The 24,291-nt window shown below is 46.2% G+C and overlaps 1 protein-coding gene and 1 long non-coding RNA gene across 5 annotated transcripts; one reads left to right on the forward strand and one right to left on the reverse strand.

Moving 5' to 3' along the window:
- Positions 1-682: 682 nt before the first annotated feature.
- ZNF274 (zinc finger protein 274) lies at positions 683-23,419 on the reverse strand. Of its 4 annotated transcripts, none has more exons than XM_035701860.2 (8): positions 22,986-23,419; positions 22,430-22,499; positions 21,556-21,682; positions 20,694-20,789; positions 6,995-7,477; positions 3,741-3,841; positions 2,473-2,599; positions 683-2,021 (listed from the first exon to the last, which is right to left on the reverse strand). In XM_035701860.2, exons 2-8 carry the CDS (start codon positions 22,460-22,462, stop codon positions 1,120-1,122), a joined length of 1,869 nt encoding a protein of 622 aa, XP_035557753.1. In that variant the 5' UTR covers positions 22,463-22,499; positions 22,986-23,419; the 3' UTR covers positions 683-1,119. The 4 variants fall into 4 exon arrangements, with proteins under 4 accessions (XP_035557753.1, XP_025277056.1, XP_035557755.1 ...); XM_025421271.3 differs by having other exon boundaries at positions 2,473-2,620; XM_035701862.2 differs by lacking the exons at positions 20,694-20,789; positions 21,556-21,682; positions 22,430-22,499; positions 22,986-23,419 and adding an exon at positions 10,029-10,259 and having other exon boundaries at positions 2,473-2,620.
- On the forward strand, positions 11,294-15,463 carry LOC112643361 (uncharacterized). The gene is made up of 2 exons (XR_003125772.3): positions 11,294-13,993; positions 15,327-15,463. It is a non-coding gene; the product is annotated as an uncharacterized LOC112643361 (long non-coding RNA).
- Positions 23,420-24,291: the final 872 nt, after the last annotated feature.

Raw genomic sequence — 24,291 nt, forward strand, 5'->3', positions numbered from 1 at the left:
ACAAGACATACTCACTCCAGAAGCCATGACTGTGCCTCACCCTTGTCAGCATGAACCCAAGGACTCTTAAGAGGCATGCACAGCAGCACTCAACCAATATGTGATGTGCCTAAGTTCAATATCTGACCCAGAATTTTAGAACATGTTTTGAAATATTATGCACAACTCAAGAAAACAGAGGTGGAGTTGTAGAGCAAGGGATGGGATGGGTTGCAAGTTATAGACTATATGACCTGGAGAAAGGATTTTAATCTGTCCTGTCATGTAAAATGTGAAATATGGGCATCAGACACATGTGCTAACACTGCCAGTCTCCTGCTGCTTAACTTGGTGATGAGCATCCAGCCAGGGTAGTTCCTTCCATTGAAGGAGTCCTGTAGAAAAAGTAGAAATGAATCGAATGAACATTCCTGGGAAGTTCCCACACTTCCCTCTAGACCTCCAATGGTTGCTTGAGATTCCCATTCCCTGAACCTAACATTCCCCACATGTTGATGATGTTCTAAGGATGAGAATGACACACTCATCCTAACTCATTTGGAATCTTGGACTAGAAGGACTGCAGCCTTTAACAGAGTCATCTAGATCTGAGCTGACAATCTCCATTTTGTCTTAATGCTGCTTACTTTGAATATCAAATTATTAATGAAAAGATATTTAATAGGTGGGAAAAACACACAGATTCTATCACAGAAATACAGTTTATTTATCCTTGTTCTTTTTTAGTCCTAGACCATATGCATAAATACTTTACCACAAATATATCAGTGCACAGACTTTTTGGTACCTGGCTTTTTAAATTTATATTAAAAGCATTTTTCAGGTTTCACTAGTATCATTTTTAATGACCAAATGAGCAAACAAGTTATAACAGCAAATCAAGTGAGTGAAAAATTAAATATTTTTCCAACCTATGTTCATTAGCAACAACCCCCCAGCAGTTTTATTTCCTCATGTGCAGGGTGTTATCCCTGGTTGTCCTTTGGTCTTCAGAACATCATCACTCAATGCTGCTTTTCACATTCAGTTCTGAATGCCAACCAGGCCCATTCAGGTTACTTTGCAGTTTGCAGGATAAGGCTGAAAAGGCAATGTTCTTCAACCGGCTCAGCTGGAGGGCTATGAGGTAGGTTGTTTCTTCTTGTATTTCACCCCACCGTGTGTCTTCTGATGCCCAATGAGGTGGGAGCTCTGCGTGAAGGCCTTTCCACATTTGTTGCACATGTAGGGGCGCTCCCCAGTGTGCGTTCTCTGGTGCCTAATAAGATGGGAGCTCTGGCGGAAGGCTTTCCCGCAGTCCTGACACTGGTAGGGCTTGGCTCCAGTGTGAGTCCGCAGGTGCTGGGAGATGGCCGAGCGGTCATTGAAAGTCCGCCCGCACTCATGACACTCAAATGGTCTCTCTCCAGTGTGAACTCTCTGATGCTGTGTGAGGGAGGAGCTCTGAACAAATGCTTTCCCACAGTCCTGACACACATAAGGCTTCTCTCCTGTGTGAATTTTTTTATGTACAGAGAAGTATCTTGGGTTCCGGAAAGTTTTGCCACATTCACTGCATCGGCAAACTTGGCTCCCTTTGTGGATTCTTGTGAATGTAATCTGCTGAGTGCTCCGGTTGAAGGCTCTCCCACAACTAGTATTTTCCCTGGCTTTTTCTCCTTTGTGGCCCTTCTGATGAATTTTTACACATGGACCACGTGTCACCTTCTTAACCCGTGAGCCACGCTTGCGCAAGTGTTTTCTAGGGAGAGTTTTTTGGAGTGAAATATGGCTTGTGACAAGGCTAGTGTTTGCCTGGGATTGGGGACTTTTCTGAGGGAGGGTTTCTTCCTGAGTTGGCCCCACCTGCCTCTGTGCTGTGTCCAAGACTTCCGGGGCCTCACCCTGTAAGACATCTCTTGAGGTAGGGGACCTGGTGTCATCCCTTGAGAATTCTTCCAATTTCAGGTCATGGGCTGGTTCCTTCTCAGGAACGTCAGACTTTGGAGTTAACTCTTTACTTTCCAGTGTAGTCTCCCACCCTGAAAGAACCCAAAAGATCCAGATACTGTAGAAAGTGCTAAAAGGGCTGATAATATGACATAATCAAGAACTCAAAAGCTGCCCCCCCACCCCAATACAGTCGTACAACCTGGGGGAACAGCAAAAACCAGTGAAGCAGCAAAGAGAGGAACACTGAGCTTGGCAATTGGGTATGGGGCTAGAACTGGGAGCACTGTCCGGGCTCTCCAACTCCTCTTATGCCTTCAAGGTGGGCAGCAAGTCAGTCCTTCGCTGGACCTGAGGCTGCTGCTATCCACACAATGCCCACCCCTCCAGCTCCACAGGGCCAACTGAAGGCATGGATGGTGCAAGGAATTCTTGAGGGCATGCCTAGTTCTCACACTGGGCCCAGAAAAGGCACAAGCCCCAACTCAGGGCCTCTGGTGCTCCCAGTCCCAAAAGGGTGTAGTGGTCAGCATGGGCACTTACCCACGGAGACCAGGTGTCCAAAGGTTTCCAGCATCACGTCATGGTACTCAGTTCTCTGCATGGGGTCCAGTAGCCCCCATTCTTCCTTGCTGAAGTCCACAGCCACATCCAGGAAGGTCACTGGTTCCTGCAATGCCACATTCTGTGTCTGCTCAGCAGAAGGGTCAATGACAGGAACAGAAAGAGGACTACCAGGGTCTCTCAACTGCTGTGCTGACGATACCCCTGCTCTGGGGTTTGCTTAGAACCATGACTTGCGCCATAAGATGCCCAATGGGTACCTTCTTACAAAATCAAAGTCTGGGGCCCAGGTTGGAGGCAGAGTCCTTGCTTCACTAAGAGCTACAAATGCCGTAAGCAAACTGCCCCCACTCTACCTAACCCTATCTGCAGTTTACCCTTTCCCTGCAACTTCCCTTAGAAGACTGCCCTTCAAACAAGCCCCACCACTAGGCACACCCCTTTCTTCTGGTAATAGTGCCTCTACATGTGGTGGAACCAGCCCCTGCCTTTGTGAACTGGGGCTGCCTGGGGGTGAGGTAGCCAAAGGCTGCACCGAGATCAGTCTTTTCTGGGGAGCTGGCCAGAACTCTAGGAGGAAGAGGCCTCCCCATGGCACTCTGCCTGATCTAGGAAGGGCAGAGCCTGCTTGAGAAGGAATGGGAGAAAGCAGAGCCACTAGACCAGGACCAGAGCATTCCTCTCTCTTATCTCCTGGAAGCCCCTGAATATAGCCTTGCCTGAAGCCTACCCCAGACCACTCATGTGAGAGCCAATAAGTTCACCTTATGCTTAAGCCAGTTAGGAGCCACTTACAGCAGAGAGTTGGGACCAATGCCACACATACCATCACTCAATCACATTCTCTGAACCTCAATAGTTGATAAGGCAGGGACAGTGCTGTTTCATCTATGCCCTGGATCTGAGATATTTTGAGGCAAATCCCAGACATTGTTTCTGTTATAAACACCTAAATATGCATTTCTGAAGGACGAGGGCTGTCTTGTTCTCACCCAGATCCAGACGTGGTCCCAAACACCCATAAACACTTGGCCTCTCCCTTCTGCCTTCAAGTTTCTGGATTTCCTATTGCTGTCCCCTTCCTTGGTCCCCATGGTGATAGCAAGGCCTTCCTGCTCAGAAACTCTGAAAGGCCTGGCCTGTGGCGGGCTGCCGGCCTGGGGTGGGGGTGGCGGTTGGGGAGAAGAGTTGTCACCTCACAGGGGATACTATGACCAGAGAAGGAAATGGTACCACTCCCCACTCACCTCAGGCAGTGCCTTCACTGGCCAGGTGGTCATGTTCTCTTCCTTCTCTTCCTGAGGAGTTGTGGTCTGGAGAGAGCTGGTGGGGCCCTGGGAGGGTGATGCTGGGAAGAGACATCAGCACAGGGGATCAGCTGGGTGCGGTGCTACTGTGAGGGCATCTGTGCTCCAGCCTTTTCCCCTACCAGCTCAGATCCCCATTCTGGCTCCTCTTCACAGCCCATGCCCAAATCCCCACACCTGGATAGCTCAGGATGCATCACCCAATGTGATATAGAGCACTAATGTCCCCACTGCTGAGCCCCTGATCTCACTTTCTCTCCCTCCAAGGACTGTTCTGGACTCAGTCCCTCCCCTGAAGCAGCTGCCTCATCTCCCCATTCACCTTAGCAGCTGGCCTCACACCTGACCTCAGAAGCAAAGAACCCCCTCCCCCTCCAAAAAATTTTTTTTAATGAAAGGAAGAAGAAGAAGAAGAAGAAGAAGAAGAAGAAGAAGAAGAAGAAGAAGAAGCAGCAGCAGCAGCAGCAGCAGCAGCAGCAGCAGCAGCAACAAAGACCCCATTTCTGGCCTCTGAGTACTCTACCCTCTTCCTCTTTCTCATTTTTTCCATAGGACATCCTCTGACTCCCAGGACCAGATCTATTCTTGTAACACACCTATCTTGACAATTGTTTTATCAAGTTTCCTCCATCTTAGAAAACACCTCTGCCTGATCTTAAGACCCCTTTCAACCACAGCTCCTTCATGTCTGACTCTCTTCATCTGTCCCCAGCTGGTCCATGGGCTTCTATAATGACTCCACCCCCACTCTCAAGAGGAACACATGATGTGACCCAGGCTAACCCGCCAGGCTGCCCCTTCCTCCCGGCCATAATGATTGGATCATGGATGAAGATGGGGGCTACTGCTAGACAATCAGAGCCAAAGAGGCTTTTGTTGGAACATTAAGGAAAGAGAAATTCTGTGCAGTGAGGCCCCACATGAAGACAGCTTGCCTTAGTGAGTAAAGCTAACAGAGGCCAGCAGAAATATCATAGAGAGGATGAGTCCTGAGGACACTACAGGAGTCCTGGGTCCAGTCATGCCTGAAGTTAATAGACTGCCCTGGGCCTTTTTCAGTAAATTCTCCCCTGGCATTCACAACCAAGAGTCCCAACTAACTTGCTGATCACAAATGCAGAATTCTTAAGAGTTCTCTGGAAGGCCTCTTTCCACCATCCTCTGTGATATTGATTTCATTCACCCCCAAGATATGAAATAACAGACAAACTGGCTTTTGTCTTATGAGCTCCAAGACTGTCCCCTTGGCATCTCTATCAGTTTCCTATTGCTGCCTTAACAAATTGCCACAACAGTGACTAAAAATAATGCAAATTAGCTTTCTTATGATTACGGAGATCAGAAATCTTGACACCAGCCTCACTGGGCTAATAAAATCAAGGTGTTGGGAGGGCTACCCTCCTTTTGGAGGTTCTAGGGAAAAATATATTCCTTACCTTTCCCAGTTTCTAGAGGCCACCTAGAATGACTCCTGGCCCTTTCTCATGTCACCGCCGCTTTGGGGGTCACCTATCTTCTCTGCCCCTAAATTTCATGCCTGACTTTTTATAGGTACCCTTGTGATTACACTGGGCCCACCCAAATAATGCAGGATAATCTCCCCATCTCAAAATTCTCGATTTAATTAACTGCATCTATAGTCACTTTGACTGTGTGAGATTACATATTCAGGTAAGCAAGAAAGCAGTGTCCGTGCTCCATGAAATTCAGCCCGACAGAAATCAAGTTTCATGCAATCTCACCTCCAAATGCACCCTACATATTTGCTCCTATCTCAGCTCCCCACCACTGTCACTCCTGCCCTAGCCACTACACCTCTTGAAGGACATAGTAACAGCTCTAGGTGGCCAATCTGCTTCTCATTTTGAGCTTGTTCACCGTTCACCATCCAAAGCAAGCTGCAACCTGGTACATCTTTAGAGCTCAATCAGACCAAGCCATATGTCTCTAGGGAGAGCTCATGGATTGGTTCCCACTGCTTTATACTTCTCATTGCTTTAGGACATGAAAATCCCTTCAAAGGCCCCATCAGCCCTGACCCTGCTCCCTTGTACTACAGATTTACCCAATTTGTCTCCAATTTTGGAGTATACTGTTATTGCTCCCACTTTGGGCCTTCATAGGTGATAGTCCTCTGCTTGGCACATCCTTCCTGCCCACTTCTCTCTTTTTTTTTTTAAAGATTTACTTATTTGAGAGAGAGAGAGAGAGAGAACGCACATGTGCACACACACAGTGGGGGCGGAGAGGAGGATAGAGGGTGATGGAGAGAGACAGAAGCAGATTCCCTGCTAAGCAGGAAGCTGCCATGCAGCTGGATCTCATGACCTGATCAGAAATCAAGCCACTTACATGCCCCCTTCCTGTCCACTTCTAAGTTAACTCCACACCAGATGTTAGCTACAGCAACTTACCTCCAGGAGCCCCGCCAGCACCTTTGAGTTTTTCTCATCCCCACTATTGTCACAGGCATATCTGTTCGTCAAATTGCTATCCTTCCTGCTGGACCTAAGTCTTGTTGAACTCATGAGCCTGAGTCCTTTCTTGGTCACCACTTTATCTACAACCCCCACCAATTGCACAACATTGGAAGGCACTCTGGCAGGGGCACCTGGCTGGTTTAGTTGGTAGAACATGTGACTCTTTATCCTGAGGTTGAAAAGTCTGAAACTCATGTGCGGGCAGTGTAGAAATTACCTAAAAAAATCTTAAAATATCAGGCATATCTTAAAAAAACCAATGCATTCTGAGAATATGCTTAAGTGACTAAAAGAACACTTTTGATTAGCTTGTAGTGCAGCAGAGATCTGAAAGGGATGAAAACAAAGAATTTAACTGTAAGCTTTTATCAGAAGCCTGGGGAGGGCTGGTTAGAATGTAGTCCTAGGTCCGACCCAAAGGTTTCAGTAGCTGTGAAGAGGGGTCTGAGACTTTCCATTTCCATAGATAGGTCCAGGGATAACACCATTCTTGAATCAGATCCCTTGACTTAGAGGCACTAGGTACTTCAGCAAGGAAGCATCTAAAGCACTGACTCAAGATCATGTTCAGGAGGCAGACCCTGGCCTACATGGAGAGAGCGTGACCTTTCTCCGACTGCTCCCAGAAAGCCTGAGGTCTTTCTGAACTGAGCTCCCTCATCCTCCAAGCTGCCCCCACAGAACTGCCTCTCTCCACCCTTCCATTGCACTTACCTTCCTCCTCAGATATCCAGGTTACATCCTCCACCAGGGCCACTGCCTCTTGGCAGTCCACTGGGTGCTGCGACTCCACCCACATCCGGAGCTTTCTGGGCAGTGCGCCTAGGAACTGCTCTAGCACCAGGAGCTCCAGCATCTGCTCCTTGGAGTGCGCCTCTGGCTGCAACCACTGGCGGCACAGCTCCCGCAGCCGGGCTAGGGCCTCTCTGGGCCCTGCCACCTCCTCGAAGGAAAAGCCCCGGAACCTCTGGCGTGCAGCCTCGGGGTCACCTGGATGCTTGCCTAGCTGCTGAGTGGGCTCCCCAGGCACATCTAGGCTCAGGCCCTCATCTTCAGCATAGAGGGCCCGTATCTGGGCGTTTCGGGGACGGGCTACCTCTTGGTTCAGTGTGAGGACTTCAACGACTTCGATCTTCATCAGGGGATTACCAGCAGGAAGAGGATCCAAATGAGGGTCCAACTGGGTTGCAGGATACTCTGTAAGTCAACAGCACAGCCAGACACATGCCAACAAGCATATAAAGATGATCAACATTATTTGCCACTGGGGAAGTGTAAATCAAAACCACTGATATACTACCTCATATTGACTAGGATGGCTATTATCAAAGATACATAACTGCTGGTGATGATGTGGAAAGACTGCTGTTTGTGGGAATATAGAACGCTGCACCATTTTGCAAAACAGTCTGGCAGCTCCTCAAAAAGTTAAACACAGACTTACATTACAACCCAGGAAATCTAGGCATACACCCAAGAGAAATAAAAATAAATGTCAACACAAAAACTTGTACAGGAATGTTCATAGCAGCATTATTCCTAACAGCCAAAAAGGGAAACAACTCAACTGTCCATCAAATGAAGGGTGGATAAAGAAAATATGGTCTACCCATACTATGGAGTATTATTTGGCAGTAAAAAGGGAATGAAGTACTGATGCATGCTACAGTATAGATAAATCTTGTCAACGTTATACTGAGTGCAAGAAGCCAAACACCAAAGGCTACCTATAGTATGATTTCATTACATGAAATGTCCAAAACAGACCAACATAGAGACAGAGTAGTGGTTTTGAGGAGATAGAGAATTGAGGTAATTGGGGAGTGTTGTTCAGTGTTTTTTTTTTTTTTTTTAGAGTGATGACAATGTTCTGAAATTAGATTGTAATGATAGCTACATAACAGTGTAAATATAATAAAAACCAATGAACTGTACACTCTCAAAAAGTAAACTTTACAGAATGTAAATTATATTTCATTATAAGGTGAAGAGAAATATGAGAAACAAGGAGGATTAAGTAGAGACCTCTGAGGCTGTATAGGTCTACAGCCATGCACATGGAATAGAACCTGATCCTGCCTTCATGGGAGCCAAAACAATGACTGGGAAAGTCAGGGGCTCTGTGTCTTGGCACAGGGTTTACAAGAGCAGCTGCTTAACACAACTCTAGCATGGCCCGGAAATACCAAGGAGGGGACACAAACCAATAGGAAACAAGAAAGTTCTCTACAACTCCAAGAAGAAATGCTAATTGACTAAATGAGTTAAAAGCTTTAAAAAAGCAAAGAGGAAAATTGTAAACCACAGGTCATAATGGCTCACTTCCAATTTGATTTACGTTGCTTTATAAAAACAGAAATGGCAGAATTGATGTCAAGAGCAAAGGTGCCCTCCTACTCTGGCTGTTTTGAATACACATGATTAGCACAAGTCTACCTAGAAGGGAATTTACAGCATGGACTCAAAGCCTTAGCAACGACTGCCCAGGGAAATGCCCAGAAGACTCTCACCAGATTCATCTACTCGTGGTCAGGGAGCTTTTTGAAGAGGAACACAGATGTACAAACACCAAGGGAATGACTACTTGGAGACAAAGCAGACCACGTGGACAGCAGAACTCCGACCCTGAAACCTCTGTGGCAACAAACCCAGGACCTGTTTGTCTTTTTTACCCCTGCAAGTCAATAACCTCCAGGGAGGCCCTCCTCCGACTCCCCATTTCCCTCGCTCCAGTGGGCTCCCACGACAGCCCCTGCCTGTTCTCCTTCGTGTGGTCTTTTTTCCACGACCCACATCTGCTGATGTTAAAACATGACTCAAGAAAATCGTGCAAGATTCACAGGTAAGCATTAAGAGCACTGCTTTGGCTGTGGCTGTTACAACAGAGAAAAGCTTCCGTCACGTGAAGGAAAAAAAGCGAGGCGAAAAATTACCGGTGTGGAGTCACTGCAGCTGTGTTATATAAAAACAAAACCAACTCGGAAAGACACGAAGAGCATCGGCGGCCTGCGTGCATCGCGCCAATGTTTTCCTTCCTCGGTGACCATCCTTCCTCGGACTCAAATCGGCTGCCGCGCGCCTTTTGAAGCGGTGCTCAGCGGCTCCGCCCCCAGAACGCGGCGATGCCGGGGAGGCTGCTCCGGCGGAGGCCACAGCCACAAGCACACGCTTCCGCTCGCGTTCGGGAAACTGAAGCGAACCCTAGTCCCCATCCCCCCACGCTGGGAAAACGGGGCGACAACGGCCAAGCCCCCACAGCCACGCCCCGATCCCCTAGCCCGGAAAAGCGCAGGCCGCAACTTCCGTCCGGGTCCAGAAGTGCGTCACGCGCTGGGCACCGTCACACTACAACTCCCAGGAGCCTCCGCGCCGATTTCCGGGGCCGCCATGTTGGGGCTATAGGTCCGGCCCGCAGCCTGCCCGAGCCCTGCCCGGATGGCGGGCCCCTTGGCTAACCGCTGAACCCTGGGCTCCGGCCTCTTCCGCTCTCGTTCCCTATCCCCCGATTCCCTGCGACAGCGGACGCGCCCTGGGGCGGCGCGGACGCAGCTGGAACTTCTACACCCACCTTGCGGATCTGCAAGTTTTTTCCCTTTGGGCGAGCGCGGGGCGGGGGAAAGCGCGGTCGCTTCCCCCTGAGGCAGCGATTCACCCGATTCCTAGACAATCTTCGAGCCTCCGATTTGCAATCCTTCCTTTGTTCCCGTGGGGTTTTCCCCCTCCCCCTCCCAACTTCCTGACTACAAACCTTGGCTCGTCGGTGGTTTCCTCGGTTTACCGGTTTCACCGACCTCACTGGGGCTGTAAGTCGCTGGCGCGCTATCCGAGAAGTGAGTCAGCTCGGGGTCAGGAGTCGGCCGCGCTGGGTGGGGCCGCCCGCCGCCCCGGACGGGCCCTGGGCGCTCGGGGTTGCCAAACACGCCCGGGGCCGCGCTTTTCATCTTGTATTCCTTTCCTAGTTTTTTTTTTTTTTTTTTTTTTTAGATTTTATTTATTCATGGGAGGCAGAGGGTGAAGCAGGCTCCAAGCAGGGAAGCCCGATGTGGGACTTGATACCGGGATTCAGAACCATGCCGTGTCAAAGGCAGACGCTCAACCGCAGAGCCACCCAGGCGTCCCTTTTCCTAGGTTTAAAGTGACTTTCTTCTTTGATAAAATTTACAGCGTTGATCTCCCATTGCCGACCTTTTCCCCTAAACTTTCGTATTAATTTCATTTGGGGGCTTGCCCTTCCCAACTCGTTTATATCTGCTGTTGTCGTTAGCATGTAATTCCCTTCCTGTTCCTTAGGACTTCTGGGGGTTCATTTACCTCCAAATTCTTGATTTGAAAGCAAAGTATGTATTCCTTTTTTATTGGAGCTCTCAGAGCTCGAAATTTCCGTGAGAGTAACTCAGGAAGCCAGAGATGGCAATTTCCCAGATTCCCTTGGACCTTGAAAAGTGCCCGATGTGGGATATTGGGGTGCTAGGGGGTAGTTAGCGCTCCCTAGCGGCTCCTTGCTGGGCCACAGGCGCCATTTTGAGCAATAATGCATGACACCTAAAAAATGTATCATGCTCCACAATGCTTTCCAGCTAATTTCTAAAACTTGTTTTTTACTCCTTGTTAATCACAGGTATTACTTAGTACTTTATCTCTTAAGAAAATTAACTGTAGGTTCTTTTTATTCTAATCCATCCCATTATTTCTCCTTTAATCCTGATCAGGTATTTTGTTCTTCCTCTTATCCTTGAGGGCACCAGGGAAATTTCTCAAAATCCTGAACTGAACGCTCATTCAAAAATGTTAACTCTTACCATCTTAAGTTTTAAAGCCTCTATAGGTTTGGATGTTGGGAACCCTGCTGATCCTTGTGGTGCTGAGCGCGCTCAGTGGATCTGCAGCCTGGTTCTCCCTGCTGTAGCAGCCCTTCAGGACAACACATTCTGCAGGGTTATTGTAAAGCACCTACTGGGTACTATGCAAAAAATGAGATGAGCCACAAGCCTGGAAGCCAGTGGGTAAGTGTCATTCTAGGCAGTGTTGACTTCTAAATCTTTCATCCTTTGGACCATCCCCCAAGCCCTCTAAAGTATTCTTTCCTACTGGAAGTAGTCACCCCACTTCACAAAGTGAAAGCAAGTTTTCCAGCTGGCAGAGTCAGAATTGATCTTCAGCTCACTGGAGCGTAGCTGGGACTGACTGATCCACTCATCTGTGTGGAGCTACACAAAATGATCTCTATCAACTGCAGCTCTAAGTACTGATTTTCTTTTCTTTTTTTAAGATTTATTTATTTATTCATGAGAGACCCACAGAGAGACAGAGGCAGAGACAGAGGCAGAGGGAGAAGCAGGCTCCATGCAGGAAGCCCGATGTGGGACTGGATCCGGGGATTCCAGGATCACATCCTGAGCTGAAGGCAGATGCTCAACTGCTAAGCCACTCAGGCATCCCTAAGTACTGGTTTTCAATCCACCAACTGAATGATCTAGGGTGGGGATTTGATCAGTTTAGTCCCCTCACCTGCCAACTATCTATTCAGTGGGTTGTTAAACAAATTCACCAAGCCTTTGGACTAGGGGCTTAATCCTCTGGACCTTAGTTTCCTCTGATTAGATATAGGATGTAAAAAAGAAAGGCTGATGGGAGCTGCTGTTTCTTCCTCCTCTTACAGTTCCTCTCATGTCTCTGCTGCATCCCTTCCAGGATAAGCCATCTCTCAGTGCTCAGAATTCCATAACTAGCCAGCTATACTAGGGCTGTCAGCCCATAAATTCAACAGTGACTAATTAACAGTGACCTTTCATGATCTTGTTGGAGGCCAAAGCCAGGAAGAATGCTTATCTCAGCTCCCCCTATCCCTGTGTACACTCCCCTGTTCCTCTTTCTCCTTGTCCAGAATGCCCTCAGCTCTTCACCCTTTCTCCTCTTCCCATCACTCTTCAGCTCAGCTGGGCACCCTATAGCATCACCTTCTAAGTTTGTTTAGTTTGTTTACCCCACTGACCTGCTGAGGATGTCAACTGGGTCTTGTGCATTCGAATTCCTAAAGCCAGGCCCAAAGGAGGATCTGCCAAAGGTGTTGATCATCTTTACATTAAAGTCTCTGAGCAACAAGAGTTACTTGAAGGCCCCCCAAGACCTGGGCTTTACACACCACAGTCCCACTAAGCAGTAGCGTCCATCCTTCACACAAAGGAAATCCATGCTGAGAGCCTAGAAGCCCTGCCCAGGCCACAATGGGGAACAGAGCAGCTGGGGTCCAAACTCTGCTCCTTTATATCCTTTATATCAAAGGGTGCTTCTCACAGCTGCTATCTTACTATTCCTTAAATGTGCCAGTGTGCCTTGTCTACAGGTATTTGCACTGGCCACACCCCTGCCTGGTAGTCTTTCCTAACATCTTTACCTGGTATCCCTTCACCATCCAGCTCTTGAACCAAAGTTTATCACCTCCTCAGAACTGCCTTCCTGCCCAGTTCTAAACTAGTATTGCCCACCCTTGTCACTCCCCTCTAGCATATTCCATTGTTTCATTTTTTTCTTCAGGTCATTGCCACTTCAAAGTATTTGCTTCATTAATTATCACTCTCTACCTTCTCTATAGCACTGGCCAATGGAATGCTCATTTACGGAAATGTTCTAGATCTACAATGTCCAACATAGTAGCCTTTAGCTGCAGGAGACCAATGATCATCTGAAAGATGGCCAATTCAACTAAGGAACTGAACTAGTTAAGTTCATTTTAGTCCGTTTAAATGTAGTCAGCCACATGCTAGTGGCTGCTCTGGAACAATGTAGGCCCAATGAGACAGGGGCCTGACTATATCCTTTTCAACACTGTGACCCATCCCTGTAACAGTATGTGGCACTTTGGCAGGCTCTCAAGCAGTATTTGTTGACTCAACACAGCTTCAGAGTGACTTGAGTTTTAGCTGTCAGTCTGGATTTTCCCCTATTTCTGTCAAATTAAGAAATCTCCCTATCATTTTAATTGTGTGGGAGGATTGCTATTGCTACAAAGTTCCCTTCTTCCCCTGGAGAGCTTGAGCAGTAGCTGGCAGTGCAGGCCACCAGTAAGAGGACTCCCAGTTTGTACTCCTAGACCAGCCAGGTCAGAGACTTGCATTTCTGCTTCCACTGGTAGAATGGCTACATCAACATTTCTCTAGAAGCTGCTGGCTAGAATGATAGCAGGACTTAAAGGGACTTTATACACTTCTAGCCTTTATAAGCCCTCAAAAAAGAAGTCATAACACTCTACCTCTGAAACTAACGATAAAAAAGCGGGGAAGGGGGCATTGCTTCTATTTACTCTACATCCCACTTAGAATTTTTTCAAATAGAAACTCCTTAACAATTGATTCCTTAACAATCATTTCTTAAATTATTCTTAGATCCCATTTCAAGAACCTATTAACAATCTTTTCTATGTTAAATTCGTTATTCCTGGTATAAGCCAAAGCTGTTAGTCTCCATATTATTTTGTAATTTGTCATACTGATGAACTCTTAAAAACTATTTCAGAGGAGAAGTTTTAAAGTGGTTGATATATAATAATAAGCTACAAATATCTCGTTTTTAATGTTTTTCTCATTTTGCACTTTAGTAATGCTGTGTATACTTTGCAGAATTTGTCAGCATTCCAGCCTGTGTTTTGCCACTGAACTGCTCATGTACCACAGGAATTTTCTTTTAACAAGAAGTTGGAAAATATTCACTGCCCAGGTCAGTAATAGGCAGCTGGCCACTTTATTTTTAAAAGGGTTAATTTTAGTACTTTTCCTGTGACCAATTTTGACAACCATAACTTTTCCAGAAATCTTTCCATTTTATCGTTTGTTCATTCCTAAACTCAACAAGTAATTACTGAGGCATCTGTATTGTGTCATGAACTGGTAACACAACAGGAGATAGCAGTTTCCATTTTATCAGCATGGTTATGGGCAACACTTCTAAAAATGGAAAATTACTCTTCCGTCTAGTTTCTTTCTCAGGAGGCCATCTCAGCCTGTAAGCTTCTACATTCAGTGATAACTGACACATTTGTGTTTGTAATATTAAAAAAAAAGGCATTGATATTATGTGCATTTGCATATCTTCATACATCTTAAACGATATATTTAATAAATATGCATATCCTGGAGACTTCCATATCAGTACATACAGCCGGCTCATTACTGTACAAAGTACTATAATGAAAACTACATGTATTGCTGAATGTGTGACTGCTGTTTCCCTGTGTAGTTTTTTTAACTTGTCTTTTATTTTCCCTCTATTTAATCAAAGTTGATTTTGTATTTTCTCCTTCTGGAACATTAGCTCTTGGGTTCCTTTTTTCTTCTCCATTTCTGGTTCTTTTATTTGAGCTGTATTTATCTTCCCTTTTTTCCGTAGAACTTTTGGAATCAAATGTTTGTTTTCCTTTTTTTTTTTTTTAAGTTTTTATTTAAACAATCTCTACACCCAACATGGGGTTTGAACTCAAGACCCCAAGATCAAGAGTTACTGCTCCTCCTACCAAATCAGCCAAATTGCCCCTATTTTCCTTATTCAATTAAAAAGCATCTTCAGGCCTTGAAATTACCCTGGGGATTACATCTAGACACCAAGCAGAGTGGTTTCCAGATAAAAGAATCAAGATTACATGGGTCCAAAAGAGTAAATATATGAAAGGTGACAGAGAATGTATTCTTCAATAAAGGTTGCATGGTATGTGGCCACATCCTGCTAGGCTAGATTCTTGTCAAATGTTTTGATAATCACTCATGATTCTAAACTTCTGGCCCACTCCCTAGGATGTGAACGTTTAAGAGTTCTTAATTGCATTATGTATCTCAAGATTTCCCCCTTATCGTCCTTTTCCCACCCTCTCACCTCAAAGCCTGATCTTGTCTTCAAAGTCTCCTCTTTGAAGAGGTCTTCTTGTTTTTTAGTTGCTTCAAACATTTATTCACCCAAGTTTCCTGAGCTAGAGATTGAGTCATTGTCTTAGTAATGGGAACCTTATATGGGACACTGAAATAAAGACTGTTCTCATGTTGTTTAATATTTGTTCTAGGTGTTCAGCTCAGATAACAGAACAAGTTGGAAAAAACAAGACCTCTTTTACTATACTTGTATACTTATGTCACCAGTTTTATTCAGAGTTTGCCTTCTGTATGATTATCTGGTATAAAAATAGGATGAGACATTTCATTTTCACTCTTCAGTGTAGTTCTCTCCAGTTTGATTTTTGGCTTGTTGTTCTGTCACGTAAGGTGGGAACTAAGGCTGATTTGCCTGCACAGAATACACTGAGGGAGTGCTTTCATATGAGTCCTCTGATCCTGAGTACAATGAGGACTCCTACTGAAGGGCTTCTTGCCAGCATGTTCTATGCCTCCTGAAGCCTAACACTGATGACATTCTCAGGTGCTTTCCAGTATGACTGTTGTGGTGCTGAGTAAGAGAGCTATGCATGCAACTTTCCCACATTTAATACAACTGGTTTTAGGAGTTTTCTGTGTGTGTCCAGTATGAGCTTTTACAAGCCAGAGTGAATCAGGCCAGAAGCCTTTCCCGCTATGATGATATTCTTCCCTGTTTGAATTCTCAGGTCAAAAAAAGTCATGAGAACTTTCTCCATTTATGGTCTTTCCATGTTTATCTCCCATGTGAGCCTTCCCTTAGTTAAAGGTTGAACTGACAGTAGGCTTCCTCACACTGAACACATTTATGGAGTGTGTTCTTGAACACACTGTTCTTGAATGAATTACCCTTTGTATAAAACAACTGATTTCCTACACCTACTACATGTTTGCTTTGTAGCCTATGTGAGTCCTCTCAGGCTACACAAAGGGTGAAATCTAGAAAAGGATTTCCTTGTCTTCCTCCCCAAAACAGTCTCCTTATAGAGGTTATTTTTCTCTGCTAAAGTTCACACTAAGTTGAGTGTTGCTACATTCATATTTGTAGGGCTCATCTCTCCTGTGTCTTCCTTGACAAGTCAAGAATTAAATATCCTGCAGGCTTTCCTATATTCATGACTTTAAATATAGTGTCTTTACTCCATTGCTTTTCTATGGATTAAATTTAGCTTATGTCAAGTTTTCCACCCAAACCACATATATGGCAGAACTTTCTTGAAAGGACAGAGTTACAGCTAAAGATCTGAATGCCATCAAGTATCTGTTTTCCCAAGTCAGTGCCACCTTAAAGATGGCCATGTCTTATGTGCTTATTACTCAGTATACCTTCAATGGCAGCCAATATCTGTGCTGCATTTTTGCTGTCAGAGGGAGCTGAAGAGCCAGCCATACAAAACGAGTTGCCTCAGAAAGACAACTTTCCACTTAAACCCAGTCCCTTGCATTGGGGAGAGGCACCACTACACCAGTGATGGCAAAGAGACCACTGCTGGAGATGATGCTCTAATCTAATAGTAATAAAGCATGCCATTCCAAACACTTGTCATTCCCAAGTTTCTATGCCCCACTGGGACCTCCTTTTGGAGTCCAGAGAGGTGCATTCCACTGGCTTCACAAACCTCTACTTAAACATCTCTAAGTTCCTTCTCATTCACAAGTCATTAACAGAACCAGTCAAGACATGGGACAGTACCACAGACTATTGAATCTAGGTGAAAGCTATAAGGGAGTTCTTTGTACTATTCACGTAATTCTAAAAATTACTTCAACTGAGTAAAACCAAACAAAACCTCCATTTCTACCCTTCAAAAGTTTATGCCTTTACCAGATTTCCTCATGTCACTGACTAAAGACAAAAATTCAGGAGTAATAATTTTTCTCCTTTATTCTCTTTTTATTTATTTACTTATTCTCTTTTTAAACTAGATGTTGATACAAAAAGAACTTATGTGGCAAACACATACATTATAAATAGTCCTAGGAAATCCCTGAAGCCTTTACCTGTGAAGGATTCTTGGTCACTTTCTTCCCATTACTCACCTGGCCCCAATGAATCCACCTATAAATTGGGATAAGCCCATGCCAGTTTCTCCCCAACCCCTCTGCTACTCAGGCCAGGTGTCATCACCTCCTCCCTAGATGCTACCTACCACAGCTCCAAGCCTGCTTCCATCTGTGCCCCAATATGGCTCAAAAGCACCTGAATTGTACTTGAAACGCCACATCACACACCTGCCTGATAAAAATCAAAACTCTCCTCAAAGTGGAGGCCACATGTGCACTGCCAAACCTAGCCTACATGTCAGTATACCTCAATCACCTCCTCCCAGCCCATTCAGGGATGGATTCCTGAATGTGCCAAGCTGTTCCATGTTCATGGTCATGCCAGATGTTGTCTCTGTACTTGGAAGCTCTCTTTACTACCACTCTTACATGTCTGTAGAATTCTTTTTCTTTGGGAATTGGCTTAAAATTTCACCCCTGCAGTGCCCCCCAACCAGCTCCTCTAGAGTAATTCCCCACTACCTCCCACTTTACATCATGTCCTTTTTCTTCTCAGTGCTTACCACTATTTATCTGTTTACAGATATCTGGGGAACTTGTTTGTAGAAGCCATAATTTATTAGGCTACAAGGTCCACAGAGGCAGGGATTATGTTAGGTCTTTGGTTTATTACCAAAGTGCTTAATGTACTACAGGGGACACCAGGACTTCCACAAGTATTTGTGAGGTGTAAAGGGAGGCAGTGGAGGGAAAACCTATAAAAAAGGACTCTGTGACAGAGCAGAGTCCAGCACCTATTACCTCAGGCATAGGTAATAAAGTGTCCTGATAAGCCTCCCTGCACATGGTCTCTTGCTCTGGGACATCATCTCAGAATCTCCTGTCACCTGTTAATAAGCCAGTTCTCCTAGGATGTGCAGAATCACAGGTGCCCCAAATCCCACATGGCAGCTAGGTTCAGGGAACTACTAGATCATCAATAGACTGGAGGGTCTGCCAACACAGGAACTTGGGGCTTGAGCTCCAGGTAGGGTGAGACACAGACCTGCCACAACCAGAGCCACCACCACAGGAAAGGACTTTCGGAGGCTGGATCAAGGGGAAACACCAGGGAAGATACCACAGTGGGTGGATACAAAGTGCTTGTGTTGCTGGGGACCTTCCCAGTGAGGTACAGTTTAGTGACCTGTGCTAATGGTTGGAAAGGTTTTCAACGTAGGGAATGAAAGTAATGAATCTGAATACGGAAAAGAAAAAAACACTAATGCTGAGCCATCAAACTGAGTCTAGAAAAGTGGGGCAGAGAGTCACATAAATGCCAGTCTATGTTGTGGCAAGCAGAAAATCATCACCAAAGATGGGGGACCAGGTGCAGATTTCATAGTTGCATACTGCCAGAGCAGGTAGTTCCAAAGTCACTTGCATTAGAACGCAAAGAACAAAGGGAAGAAAGAGTATCCAAAGTTTTCTTTACAAACTCAGAATACCTGATATAAAAGTTGATAAAAATAATTAAAAAATCCACTCACCTCCCCAACCTAATTTATGAATACTGATGTATTAGTGGATGCCAGCAGCATGTTACAACAAGGGCACTTCTACATTTATTAAGTCACTGTGTTAACTGTTTGAAGGAGATAATTGTGAGGATCACTTTGGGAAGATAATGAGGGAAACCTAGGGCTATTACTGATTTTTCATTTATCAAAAGAGCTAGAGGACTATTTCTTTACCCAAATAAAACTTATTTGAATCAAAGAAGAGTCCAGGATCATGCTCGGCAAAGCCAAGAAACTGTACTATTTAAGTCAGACATTCACTCTTCACACTCTCAGTTTCAGTGTTTTCAAAGTACTAGATGTGATGTCATTATGTAATTAAGCAAAAGAAGTAAAATAATAATAATAAGAATACAGCTGCCTCCTCCTTTATACTTGCTGGTAAAATGGCTGCACTAAGAAAATTAATGAGAACCTAATAAGACAACTTTAAGAGAATTTAGCAACCTGACAGTCTCATCTGGACCAACTACGTGAGATTGCAAAGATTAACCTGAGAAGATTAACTGCAACCACAGTGAAAGCCCAACAACACTCAAAAGGCCTGAGTGAGGCAGTGAGGTGAGCAGATTTCTTTGCACACTTGTTAAACTAGACGAACCAATTCTGCATCAAGGAATTCTAAATCCAATCATTATAACAGGATTTTCTCAATGAACCCCTGACAAGCTGATGCTAAGTGTTCATCTGGCAAACCAGGTGGTTGAGAGCAGCTAAGAATTTTTTTTTTAAATAATGAGAGGAACTCCCATTTATCCAGGTTTGTTATAAAACTACCATATGTACAGCAATATGGTGTTTACTCAGACTGAGATCAATGAAGCAGAAGGGACCAAGATGGAGCCCTGCATCCAATGAGGACTGTGGGAATTTAGTCTATGATAAGTGGAAGAATCTAATCAGAAAATGTGCTGAAAGAATTTATGCTCCATGCCATATACACAAACTCCAGATAAGTGCAGCAATTAAACAAAAAAATACAGGAATACAAGAAAGTATAAAATCTGCCACTATGATATGAATAGGAATAAAAAATTTTGTTAGGGAAAAATACCTGAATCATAAAACTTCCTTATGGAGACTAAATTTAAAGGCAGATGGTAACTGTTGGTCTGAGACATTATCAATACTCATAACGAATGCAGAGTTCTCAGCAAAATAACCCACCCAAAAAGACAAAAACCGACAGAAAAAAAAAAGGAAAATATATGAACTCATACAAGAAAAAATATAAACGTAACATAAAAATATATGTTCATGAAGAAAACTTCATGAAGAAAACGTGAACTACACTGAACATACTATCAGATCCGCAAATCTTAAAAAGATCGTTATAAATTGCTGGCAATGAAGCAGAAAAGGAGCTCTCATGTAATTGAGCACCTACATATATTTTAAAGGATTCTAGAAAGCAATCTGTTGCTACCATATTTTTAGATTCTATCTTGGTTGATTCTGAAGTTCTAGTTCAAGAAATTCTACCTACAAAAAACCCAAATGAAATGTGCAAAAAAAAATATGCAACAAAGTTTTCTTCAACAACTTGAACAACCATCAAGAGGAAAGATCAAACGTGAATTACACAGTATCTATTAGAATGAATGAAACAGGCCTATTTGTATTGAGTGTAACACCCCCAAGTCATAAACATACTCATATACATACATATAAACATCTATAAAGAAGTCTGGACAGACATACCAAGCCAGATACTGGTGGATTACATGAAAGAAGAGCAGTAGAACAGATGGAGACCCTACAGCCAACCTGCCAGCTGCAACAAATTCATATTCAACCAAGAGGTACCCCTGACTCAGACCAGAGGAAAACAGTTTCAGCATGTCTGCAGCTACACCCCATCTGGTGTTTTCCCCTGTCCCATCTTTTCTTCTAAGACACCAGTCCCTATCTTAAACAGCCCATCCCTGCCAGGACTCCTGTGGGCCTGGTTCTCACCTGAAAAAGTGTCTTGAGGAATTCCTCTCTCCACGGACCAGAGCGCTTCCTCCTCCTCTAACTGAGATACCACATCTGGCTTGGAAAGCTGATGTTCTGCCCAAGGGAAAAGAGACAGGGCTTGGGGGGTCTGTGTTCCGGAGAAAATGTGTTCCTGCTGTGGCACATGCTGTCCCTGAATTATTCCCTGCAAGGGCATGACTTCTGGTCTATGTCAGTGATGATAACTCAATCCATTCCCTTTATCAACTATTTGCATCCCTGGACTCCCCTGCCACTAAAAGTGGCTGGCCAGCAATGGGATCCAGTTCTGGCCAACAAGGTACAAAGAAAAATATGTCAGCTGGGGGCCTTAGGGACTTTTCTTTCTTGCTAAATATGGTAGGTGTGAAAAGAGAACTAGCCAAAGCTGCCCCCTCCCTTCTTTCTGCCTTGAATACAAACATGATGCTGGGTGCCACAGCCATGCAGCCACTAACCTAAGAGTGGAAAAGTTCATACTAATCACAAAGAAATGGAAGGGATCAGTCTTCAGTGACACTCCTGAATTCTTGGGACACCGACCCCACATACTATGGAATTCTTGTTACATAAATGAGCATCCACTACTGTCTGAAAACATCCGTGACAGACCTACCTCCATAGGATTCAAGGACTGTGGGGGGTGGACTAGGTGGCTTCAGAAGTCACATAAAGTTACCTTTCCCTCCAGGTACAAATTAAAGCCTTTTCCCTCAAGCTCTGGAGCCTTTACAATTTCACTCTCATCCTTGCAATCTGAGCCCAAGCAGACACACACTTCAGAGGCACCACATTCGTGCTGCAAAGCGCAGATCTTTATTGACATGGAGGCCATCCTTACCCACTGAGACCAGGTTCCTGTAGTTTTCCAGCATCACCTCCCTGTACAGGGACTTCTGTTGGAGGTCCAGTAGTCCCCATTCCTCTGAAGTAAAACCCAGGATCACATCTTCAAAGGTCACTGGTTCCTAAAACCCACAGGTTTCTGTTCAGCCATGGTCTGTCGTCACCTACACTGACAGGAGGGGGAAGGCTGACCCAGCACATGAAGGCACAGTCTACAAGATGACCCGAGCATTCCAGGTGTCTCACGTGTTCCTGCGTTTGTCTGAAACTGAGCAAACCCAAGCCTGACCCTGTTCAGGTCACAGCAAGGAGGACAACACATGAGGCCAGACAGGGCTCTTCCTTCTCTGAAGACCTCTCCGTTTATTAACTTGGGGATTCCAATACTGGTATCAGTGGTTATACCTCCTAAAGAATTCCCTGTAAGCTGAATCATCACACTCAACCGTTCAGCCCCCACCCCACTGCCTGTGCTGCCTCTACTTCCTTCACATGTCAAGGACCCATCCTCCTGTTTTATCTTAATGACTGAGCTCACTTCCCCTTTAGCTTTGATGCCAAAGTAGCTACTGAAATCTAAATATGAGCCTACTCCCTGATTAAACCTATCAATGCCTATCCTCTATATAAAGGATAAATCAGAATCCCCCAGAACCTGACCTGTATTCTAACCATTCCTTTGGAAAGCTAAGCAACCTGAGATTCATCTGTCCAGCAGGGTCTCTCATTCCCAGCCAGTCTCTCAATCCTCCCCAAAATGCTCGGGGCCTGAAGACATCTCGAGGGAAGGTGACATCTCACTATCATCCGGCCACCCCCACCCCCAAATCCAGGGGTAGATTCAGAAACTCAAAGAAGCCTCTACTCACATGGAACCAGGCTGTCGGAAGCCCGGAGGCCATACCTCCTTCTCGACGTATCTCGTGGGAGGAGGCAGTCCTGAGAAGGTTGAATTTGGGAGGCAGGAGGAGTGTGAGGGCTACGCAGAGGGGCAACCCCTCCTTTACCCAGCAGCGACCCGACCAAAGTGAACTGACAAGTCCACCCCCAACCTAGAAAAACGCACTGAAAGGTTCGTCTCCCCCTCCTCCCCGACACCTGGAGGGCAGGTTTCCCCCTACTGGAGAGAAGGCCGTCCTCACAGCTTTCTCACCTGGAGGGAGTTACTTCCCTGTCCAGTCCGCACGCGCCCGCTACAGGTAAGCCCGATTTAAGCCCCACGCCCGGAGGGGGTTGTTTTCCCTGTGGGCCCCGAGTCCCCGACCACACCGCCCCTTCCGGCCCCGCGGCGGGAAGACAGCAGGCAAGACCGGCCTCCGGCTACTGAGCTTGGCCGAGAGGAGACTGGGGCTGCACACCCCGAAGAGTGCCTCCGCGATGGATCCGCACAGCCCCCGACGGGAGCAGATTTCGCGCCACACTCACCCAGCGCGCGGCGCACAATGGCGACCGTCGGCCCGCGGCGAAATGCGTCAGCGCGTCGGCCCGGACTACAACTCCCAGCCACCCCTACGGCATACCCGCTCGACCTCTCCCTGGCGGCGGCCATCTTGGAGGGCCATCTCGGATGGCCCGCGAAGACCGGGCTGCCCAGAAGAGGGCCTTAGCTGGCGACCTTCGGTGGTCCAGCTGGGTTGGGGGAGGGCTCGAGTCGGATACACTACGTCGCGGTGTATCAACACTTTTCCAGTCAGTGGCCCAGGCCAGGACCGAGTCGTGCACCGCCACGAGGGCGACCACTCGTGGGACGAACCGGAAGTTGGGTAGGGAAGGAGCGCAGAAGGGGGTAGGCCGGAAGTTGATTACAGCTGGGTGGGGTGTTGGCGAGAAGGTTTACTACGTCCCAGCGCGGAGGAGGAAGAGCGGGCAGGGCCCGGAAGCGTAGAAGGTTGGGGCTAACTGCTACTCCTACCCAATGTGGAGGAAGGAGGGGCGGGAACAAGGCGGGCAGGAAGCGTCTAGGGGGCGGAGCTAATGTCCCGCCAAGCTGGGGGAGGAGGGACGGGAGGGTAGTGTGGGGGTGGAGCTAAAGTCCACTGAAGTTCTGGGAAGAGGCACTGAGAGGATGGACGGAAGAGAGTGGGGGCGGTGCTGAATGTGGATCTGTGTCTGAACGGAGGGGGCGGGGTTGGGGAGGGCAGGAAGTGTGCCGGAGGCGGGTCTAAGATCAGCCCTGGGTTTTGAGAGGATTGGGGGTGAGGCCTGCTGGGAACGTGAAAACGGCGGGATTCTGTGTCTGGGGAGGGGAGTAGGGGAGAGGGCCCAGGCCTAGGTGTTCACTCAAGGTGTGGGAAGAAAAGCAGGGTTAATTGTGCCCTAGACTACCTGACAAAGGACAAGCCCCCGCCGGCATAATTGACAAGTCCTTGAAACAAGCAGAGAAACATTCCTCTAGGGACTCAACTGCCTGGATGTTTGTACTTTACTAAGGGCAGAAGGCAATCTTAGCCTGAACCCCAGGATTCTGTAAGTGTACTTTAACATATAAAAACTCATTCAGAAATTTCCTTTATCTCTAAACCCCCAAAATACGTGTTGGCAGTCATCCTCCAAGCACATGGCCCACCGATAAACATTTGAAGGTTTTATTAGCTGGTAATAAATGACCTTTTCCCAACAATAGCTAAACCCCCTCAAGGTCCTGGAAACCTTGCTTCCAAAATTCCTTAGAGATGAAGCTATCCCCAAACCCCTCCCAACTCCAGGTATTTAATCAGCCACTCTTCACAGG

Source organism: Canis lupus, chromosome 1, assembly GCF_003254725.2.
Source record: "Canis lupus dingo isolate Sandy chromosome 1, ASM325472v2, whole genome shotgun sequence".
Classification (NCBI taxonomy): domain Eukaryota; kingdom Metazoa; phylum Chordata; class Mammalia; order Carnivora; family Canidae; genus Canis; species Canis lupus.